Here is a 9592-nt window from a genome sequence, read left to right on the forward strand (position 1 = left end):
GCTAAAGGCTGTTGATGAAAATTACTGAGAAATGCCCAACATCTGGAGAACAAGTGGATAAAGACAAGCAATAGATACAGAGTGACAGAGTGGTCTTGTCTGCAAGGGCTTGAGTTTATTATATTAGATGAAAGTGGATGCATGTTAAGTGTTTTTGAAGGACTGAAATGCTGTCAATATGCTCAGACTGTATGCTATTCTTCTGGACTTACTGTATAGTATTTATCAAAGAAACTTGCGAAAACTCTACTTGGCTGTTTTCAACAGTAATAGTAATAAATGTTTTTTTGAACAGCAAAACAGATGGATTTCTGAAGGACCATGTGGCTGGAGTAATGATGCTAAAAATAAATTCTACACTGTGATATCTGTCCCTCAGAGCACCCATCGGCCCTCTCTGACAGTCGCAGGGATGCTGTTAGTGTGCTGGAGGATTCCCGTCAGGGGTCTTCCCTCCCTCACTCCGACTCAGGACTGGGTGACGACCAGGTGTCCAGTGTGATGAACGGAGCCGACCTGGACCATGCCATGGGTGGTCCGAACGGCATGAGTGGGCTGTTCTGCACACTGTCCTCAGAGGCCAGGTCACAGGAGAGCTTGACTGAGCCTTCGACTGTGGATCACCTCAAACCCGCCTTGTCCATCTCCAGCATCAGCCAGGCCAACAAAGGCATCAATGTCAAGGAAATCCTGAAGAGCCTGGTGGCAGCCCCTGTGGAGACCACAGAGAGCGGGCCAGACACCCTGCCGTACCCTGACCATCAGGCCATGAAGAGGGAAGCCCAAGCCATGTTACCCATGCAGTTCCATTCCTTTGACAGGTACTGTCTTCTCATTGTCACATTGCAGACTGGTGTGGGTTTAGTACAAGTTCAGTGGATGGAATTTGTGCATAATGTTGAAAATTAGTTCTTACTTGTTTCTCTTTTGCTTTAAATAATGCAAAGATCTTCTGTGGGTGACAGTGAAGTGCTTGTAAGTGAGCTTTAACATGCTCACTGATGCAACCAGTTTTACAACAAACATGCTAAAAATGAACGTAAAAATTATTTAAACAGCTTAAATAATACATAGGTATAATCAGAAGAATTCATGTACAGTAAGTGCTTTTAATAAAATTATAAGCTTCACATTTCTGCTTTTAAATCCTCAAAAAAAGGTCTCCATTTACAGCCATTGAAAGTACCTCACCATCTTAAATTATTAATTTATTATTTATTATAATAAACCTACAAAATATCCTACAAAAGCTGTCGATTGAGCTTTACTTGTGTTGAACCAGGAATATTCTTTTTAAGGTCCACCCAAATTTGAAGATTCTGTCATTATTTACTCACGTCATGTTGCTTGAAACCTTGTGTGACTTTATTTCGTCTGAAAACCACAAAATAAGAGATTTTGAAAATGTTGGTAACCAAACCATTCAGTTTCCCATGGACTTCCATTGTATGGAAAGAAAAAGTGTTTGGTTATGAACATTCTTCAAAATATTTTCTTTTGTGTTCCACTGAAGAACTGAAGGCAAACAGGTTTGGAACAACATGAGTAAATAATGACAGAATTTTGCTGTAAGCGAAGTGTAATGATTTGATCCTCCACTAGGTGTCAGCAGTATACATCAGCATGGGTGCCAGTGTGAAATCAAGTGGCTTTATCTTGATTGAATGTTTCTTGTCACCAATAGCACTACAGTAGCCCATTTACTGCAGATGTATACGTGCAAAGCCCTTAAAAGTACAGTGACCTTTTCTGTGTGCTTGCGATCCCTTCCGTGCCTCTGAACACTACACAATACATTATAGTCAGACCATGATGAATTCTTGCATTAGTCTTTTCCCTGAGGAATGGCCATAATGATTTTCTTGGTCATAAGCAAGCTATAACTCACTTTAAATTCCCCATACTTTCTATCAGGAAGAATTGCTGTGTTTGAAAATGTCTCAGAGATGTGTTTGAGCGTTCCGTGGCGTGTTTACATTCCAAGGCCAGATAAAATCTCAGCGTGATTTGTCTCTGCTCATAACACGTCTTCAGTTGCGCTGCAAAGCTGTTGCTGTTCATGGCTGGCCAAAATCAACATATGTAAACAGAAATTGTGTAAATGGAAATTTTTTGATAATAACCTGCTCACTTTGGCTAGAAATTATCTCCAGCTGGATGGGAGGAGGGTTTCGCCGCTTAATAAGTCTCTGTCTTGAATTCTTGGATAGCATGCTTGATGATTTGTTCATAATGGTCTCACAGACTTTTGCAATTATATATTTGTGTGTGTGTGTGTGTGTGTGTGTGTGTGCTTGTGTGTAATAGGCACATAAATGTAGATATATTTTTAGAATTATTATAAATTATTATAATAAATTAAATTTTATAATAATATATTTCTATATATCTATAGAATATATAGAATATATTATCATAAGAAATGTATATTTTTAAATATATAGAATTCATATAAAATTACAATTGTATATATAATTAATTATACACATTTTTTTTTTTTTTGTGTCCCATGAATAAAAAAAAATAAAAAAACAAAAACTAATGTTATATTTTCATTAAAGTGCTTCTCTTTGGTTTAAATTGACTAAAGCAAGTTCTTCATGGTGATGGCCCCATCTGCAAATACAGCTTCCTGGTTATTCAAAACTAATTGAAAAAAATGGATAGTCCCAGAAAGACTGATGGGCGAGTCGCCCTGATCTCTCCTGTGTTTGAGCGTCAAAGTCCACAATCAAGAGAAGACTTGACCAGAGCAAATACAGAGGGTTCACCACAAGGTGCAAACAAGGTCAGATTAGACTTTGCAAAAAAACATCTAAAAAAAGCCAGACCACTTCTGGAAAAGTGTTTCAGGCAGCTTTGGACAGCTGAGGTTAAGATCAACCTGAACCAGAATGAGAGGAAGAAAAAACTATGGAGAAGGCTTGGAACTGCTCTTGATCCAAAGCATACAACATCATCTGTGAAACACTGTGGAGCAGTGTGATGGCCATGGCTTTCAGTGGCTCTGGGTTACTGGTGTTTAGTGACAGAAGTGTACAGGGATATACTGTCTGCCCAGATTCAGTCAAATGCAGCAAAGTTGATTGGACAGTTCTTTATAGTACAATGGACAATGACTAAAACATACATCAACAGCAACCCAGGAGGGTTTTTGTAGGTAAAAAAAGGAATATTCTGAATCCATTATTCCTGTGACTCAATATCTAATCAATATTTGAGTTCTTGTAAGACTAGGCCCAAATAATGTGCTTCTTCCTGCTTAGATATTGAGTCACAGGAACAATGGATCCATAGTAATGCATGAAACCGCCACAGATGAGGTGGGCCTGCTGACTAGTAAAGGTGGTGTGTGTGTGTAGATGTGTTTGTGAGTGTTAGGAAGGGTCTCCAGGGCGTTGATGACAGATTAAACAGAAGCGCCCCTAGCTCCCCTCCTGTCGTCCTCACCCCTCAGCACCCTAATAGAGGCTGGCAGGCAGAAATGAGTTGCCATGGCAGAGTGTATTATTTTTGAAATGCTTTCACACAGGCCGTCCACAGACGCCGGGCCGTACCACTCACTCCCGCATGCTTTAATGTCATCTGCCGGCCTTGAAATTGCTGTGTCTAATTGTTTGCCACCTGCCACCAAATGAGCTGCCAGACGTGGACAGGCTTCTTGGATTGTCTGTCAGAAGCTCAATAGATTGGGAGAGACAACATCAAAAAAAAAAAAGCCTCAAACACAGGAGAGATTAGGATGACTCGCCCATCGGTCTTTCTGGGACTTTCCAAAGGTGAATTTTTTCAATTAGTTTTGAATAACCAGGAAGCTGTATTTGCAGATGGGGCCGTCACCATGAAGAACTTGCTTTAGTCAATTTAAACCAAAGAGAAGCACTTTAATTCAGTAGCATCAGTCCGTTTCAGTGCTAGTGGATGGTATGCTAGTAAACCGAGTGATACAACAAAAGTTTGCCATTATATGAGCCCAACACATGTTATTTATTGTTATTATTAATGTTCATTTATGTGCTAAGACTGTTTTTAATCCTAATAGCCATTTCAAATAAAACATAAACTATTTGCATTATTTATAGTCTACCCAAGATTAATCAGTGCTTTATTCAAATTAAATTAATTAAAAAAATTCCTATTAATAAAATATGCACGGGATAATTCATACATCATTCACAAACTCCTGACCAATGAATAATTCATGAGGAGTATTCTATCATATTCATATTTTATTAGAAGCTTGTATATCAGTCTAATACTTGTCAAATACCTGCAAGAAGCCGACATGTTATGAGCAATAAATACTGTAGAAAAGCATTGCGTTGCAAATCTTTTTGCTCGGAAGTGTTGCAAACTGAGGTTCAGGATTAATATTTGACTCATAATTTTGTTGACTCTACAGTAACATTGCAATGTCCACGTTACACACATTACTGATATGTTTATTTAATATTAATTCGATTACAAATATTTTTTAGTAGTAATTATTCATATGAAGTGCTTTTGAATGTTGTTTCCACAAAGCAATTAAAATACATCAGGGACTGTTTACTATTTATTTATTGATGTAATTCCACACTGTTTTGTCTGCTGTGGTTCACAAATGGAGTTATTTTTACAGCATGTCCTGGCTGCTATTTTCCATGAATAAACATATATTTCACTGAGCATCAAGCTTCACAAATGCCACAAATCCCATAAAAGCAGTCCATACAACTTGTTAGCTGTGTGTACTGTTATACTGCTCTGTTCTTCAGTGTAAAGTGCACTAAGATATAATTGATATGTATTGTATACATTATCTGAATGCTGAATAAATAAGTTTTCATTGATTTATGGTTGTTAGGATCGGACAATATTTGGCCGAGATACAACTATTTGAAAATCTGGAATCCTAGGGTGCAAAAAAATCTAGAAATAATGAAAAAAATTGCCTTTAAAGTCGTCCATATGAATTCTTAGCAATGCATAATACTAATCAAAAATTATGTTTTGATATATTTACAGTAGGAAATTTACAAAATATCTTCATGGAACATGATCTTTACTTAATATCCTAATGATTTTTGGCATAAAAGAAAAACTGATTTTTTTATTTTTTTTGCCTATTGCTACAAATATACCCCAGTGAATTAGGACTGGTTTTGTGGTCTAGGGTCACATACTGTATGTATTCTAATACCATTACTCTTACACTTCCAAATCCAAAAGTTTGGGGGTCAGTAAGGTTATTTATTTATTTGCTTGTTTGTTTATTAGTTATTTATTTATTTATATTTATTGGTTTTATTAGATTATTATTTTGTTTTATAATAGTATAATAGACAAAACAAATAACAGACAAAAGCGCAGAAAAAAAAACATTTATAATGTTACAGCAGATTTAAATTTCAAATGAATGCTGTTGTTTTAAGCTTTCTAATTATCATTGAATCCTGATTAAAATGTCTCAAACATTTTCCACAAAAATATCAAGCACATTTTCAACTTTGATGCCAAATCAGCATATTAGAACGATTTCTGAAGGATCATGTGACACTGAAAACTGAGGTTTTGCTGTCACAGGAATAAAAAAAATAAGTAAAAATACAAATATTAAAATACATTTATTTTTCAATTTTTTTACTAGAATAACTCCTCATAGCAAATAAAGGCACACATGTATAATATTCGGGGTCTGTTATTCTCTGTTTGTAGTGCTCAAGGGGAAGCACGTGTCACAGAATGTTTTTGCTTCCTGTCACGGCAGCGTGTTAAAGAGAGCGTGCCGTGGGGAAGAGTGGCAGTCTCCAGACAAGTGTTCTAATGGCTCCATCCTCTCTCTGTACAGTGTCTGAGGTCACATCGTGCGGCATCAGGAGGCTTAGCAGGCGACATTAGAACCAGCCCTGCGCTACATCACACAAAACATGCAGATCTCTGTATCAGCCAACATCTCGAACCACATCAAGTCGTGATAAAGAACCCAGACCAATATAAACCCCAACAAAATATCATCCATCCTCCACTTGACTCTGTCATGTGTATAATATCAAACTAATCCTCTCCCGCTCTTTTGCTATCAGGCTAAGGTGGTTTTCCGTGAATCTGCGAAGCTCCAGAATGTCTGTGAAGACACGCAGGAGATTATCGGCAAGGTCAAGAGTTTAATACAAACTCGTGATCCTGTTCCTCTCCAGCCCTTTTTTTTTTAGCTTGTTAGACTGTTGCCTCTGGAAACCATGTGATTTCTTTCTACATCTATAAATAACCTGGACAATAAAAGCTAAGGACAGTTTCTTGAAGGCATGATTAAGTTGATTAGTATATTTAGGCCATTTCTAATGGTTTAATTTGTTTACTAGCTATATTTAGAGACTGTTTCTTTAATAAGCTTTCCAGAGACTGCAGCTGGCCAGTGTTGAGAGGGTCGAAGGAGGATGACAAGATGATTGCTGGTTTTGTGACTGTGACCTGTTTTCTCCAGCAACAGGAGGCTTTTTTGGAAGTACTTCCTGTACATTTATTTTAAAATGAATATACTTATGTTTAAGTATTTCTATAAATGATGTTCTACACTTTCAGACATTTGATCTTGTCTTGTTCAAGCACTTAAATTCATTTTACCGTGATTATAACGGTTACAAAACAGAACAAGATGGAAATAAACCGCCACTAAGGATGTTTTTAGATGAGGGTGTTGTCTTTTAATTTTGGTTATTGATATTTTCTTTTTGTTTTTATCCTACCCTTTTTTTATCTCCACTTCATAAAAAAAAATCTCCCTTTTTTAAACTTTAGCTAATTTAATCGAATGTTTTGCAGTGCTGCAAACCATTTAATACCACAAAACTTTATAGACTTGATTAGATTCATTGCCATTTTTCCACAGAATTGTCACTTGCCTCGCAAGTTTATATAAATTAAAAAATAAAGTGGAAAAAAAGATGGATGGATAGATAGATAGATAGATAGATAGATAGATAGATAGATAGATAGATAGATAGATAGTTTGTTTGTTTATTTGTTTGTGTTTGATTGATTGATTGATTGATTGATTGATTGATTGATTGATTGATTGATTGATTGATTGATTGATTTACTGAGATTATTTAAAATTGGCATTTGTTAATTCATGTTTGATTTATGGTTGACGAAAGTGAACTAATATGATATAACAACATTTATTTCATTATTTAGTCAAATGTATTAATACAGTATATCCTAATTATGCATTTTATTTACTAGAGTACAAAAACCATTTAAAATTGGCTTCTGTTAATTTGTTACACAGTGATTAAAGCTAAGTAATTTTTAAGTAAATCAATAAATAATATATACTTTTTTTATTTAATATATTTTGAATTTTTGTATTTATTATTAATATTTAATCCAATGTAGTGAGATATAATGGGGCCATGAAAATGTACTGCATAGAATGAATTAAACACAAGATTTTCTGAGGTGAAAACCTCGTATTTGCACTGCTATATCAACACCAAATTTCCGCAGCGCACCTGGAAAGTATCTCCTGATGAATTTCGCTCCGAGTTTGACATCACGTTGAGGACAAACAGCAGAAAAGAGAAACATACCCAAAACCCAGCAGTCACTGCTTTTGATTTTACTGTTTGTTTGTCCTGAGCTCTCAGTCTGAACAGTCACAAGGCAAGCTCGGGCCGGCAGGAGAGCAGGATGTTTACTTTGCCTGCTGGTCTTTCCCTTGCCACTGCGACCGTTCAATCCATCCACTTTCATCCAGCCTTACTGGACCGTGGAAAACAGCCGTCCGTCTCTCTGCAGCTTAATCAACTGATTTCACAAGCAATCATCTGTATTTATTGTTTAATTTTGCTTTGTTTCTTTCTGCTTATGCGGAATCTGGAAGCTTTTGTGGTTCACTTGCCCTCCCTTCCGGGTAGTCCTGGGTAAAATCCTAGCTCTTTGGTCATGTGTTTACACTGCCGCCCTGCCAGGTTACAAGAACAGTTCGCCAGCTGCATCAAATCTAAGGTACATTTAGTTAAAGACTGTGAACTCTCTCTCACAGGAGTGTGGTGGTACAGGCCAAGAAGCCTCTCTCGGGCCTGACAGTGAACACGGTGGGCAGCTCTGGCTCCAGCAGCACCCTGACCTCTGCTAGCACCCCCAACATCTTCGCTGCCGCTTCATCCGCTACACCCAAGAGTATGATAAACACTACAGGTAAAATCATTACTCTGACTTATCATGCCTCGATACAACCTTACCTAACCTCTTTTGGAATGTTGTTAATTATGGTAACTTTATGAGGACAGACTTTCTCCCTCTAAGTAGATATAATGGTCACAACCGCTCTCTGTGTCGTTAATGAGACGTTAATTTGAATGTGCTAGTGCTTAAGTGAATTTCCACTGAAATGCATGCTCTGCTATTCCTAGAATAATTAAAGAAGTCATTCCTAAAATTATTCCAACTCAGGAAATTAGATTTGGTGGCATCGAGCGGTTTGTCCACTAGAGGGCCCCCCTCACTATGTGTTTGCTTTTTCAAACTACATGTGAAAATAGGGTCTTTGTGAAATTTCAAGGTTGTTAGGCGACTATAAGGAAGTTACATTTCATGCATCCCCGACAGGGTAAACACTATGAACACTATGGATTTTGCTCTTGAGACTGGAGCTGTTATACAGGCTTATACCTTATTGTGTGTGTGTGTGTGTGTGTGTTTATTGCAATAGGCAGGACATTCAGGCCTGGAAATATAATATTTGATTATGTGGGATTCACTGAAAATATCTGGAATAGTAACACTCCCTCCCCATTTGTTTATTTCATTATTTTCAGTGTATTGGGAATTGAAAGCCAATTTTTGGTACTTCAGCTTAAAGAAACCTGCTTATACTGTTTAACTTTTTTTGTGATATTATATATATGATTTAATATGGTTCAATAAGGACACCCAAGGTAAAATGGGACTATTGCTTCCCTATGTTTGTCGCTATGTACTACAAAATTAATTGTATGCATTGTATTGCATGCAATGACAAAAACCATTTTATTGTAAAAAGGATGCAATATGTATATTTCAGTATTGCAGATTTATATAGGAAACAAATTTTTATATTTTTTTGCAAATGCAAAAATAATAATATACCTTTATATAATACCTTACATTCATTTAATAAAAAAAACTGTAAAATTGGGAAATAATATTACAATTCAAAATAATGTTTTTCTATTTTATTATATTTTAAAATATAATTTATTCCTGTGATGGAAACTGAATTTCCAGCATCATTACTCCAGTCTTCAGTGCCACATGATCCTTCAGACATAATTGCAATAGGTTGATTTGGTGCTTAAAAACCATATTATTCATATTAATATTTATTTTATAATTATTGTTTACTGTTATTCTCAATGTTGAAAACTAATGTTGTTTATTATTTTTGTGGAAAAATCTTTTTTCAAGATTCTTTGATGAATAGGTTTACCATTTATTTGAAATAGGAGTCTTTTGTAACATTTTAAACACCTGCATTTTCATTTTTGACCAGTTTAATGTGTCCTTGCCTAAAGATACTAATTTCTTTCAAAAAAGAAAAAAAAAACAGACTGACACCACGATACAG

At 36.1% G+C, this 9592-nt stretch overlaps 1 protein-coding gene across 7 annotated transcripts in view; it reads left to right on the plus strand.

Moving 5' to 3' along the window:
- Nucleotides 1-9592, plus strand: part of LOC127972725 (neurobeachin-like) — a 247688-nt gene that overhangs the window by 113458 nt on the left and 124638 nt on the right. For all 7 annotated transcript variants that reach the window (XM_052576455.1, XM_052576457.1, XM_052576458.1 and 4 more), the window contains exons 29-30: nucleotides 380-821; nucleotides 8030-8184. In XM_052576455.1, coding sequence (XP_052432415.1) covers nucleotides 380-821; nucleotides 8030-8184 — 597 coding nt within the window. The remainder of the gene's footprint in view (nucleotides 1-379; nucleotides 822-8029; nucleotides 8185-9592) is intronic.

This window comes from Carassius gibelio, chromosome B15 (assembly GCF_023724105.1).
Source record: "Carassius gibelio isolate Cgi1373 ecotype wild population from Czech Republic chromosome B15, carGib1.2-hapl.c, whole genome shotgun sequence".
In the NCBI taxonomy this organism is placed as follows: domain Eukaryota; kingdom Metazoa; phylum Chordata; class Actinopteri; order Cypriniformes; family Cyprinidae; genus Carassius; species Carassius gibelio.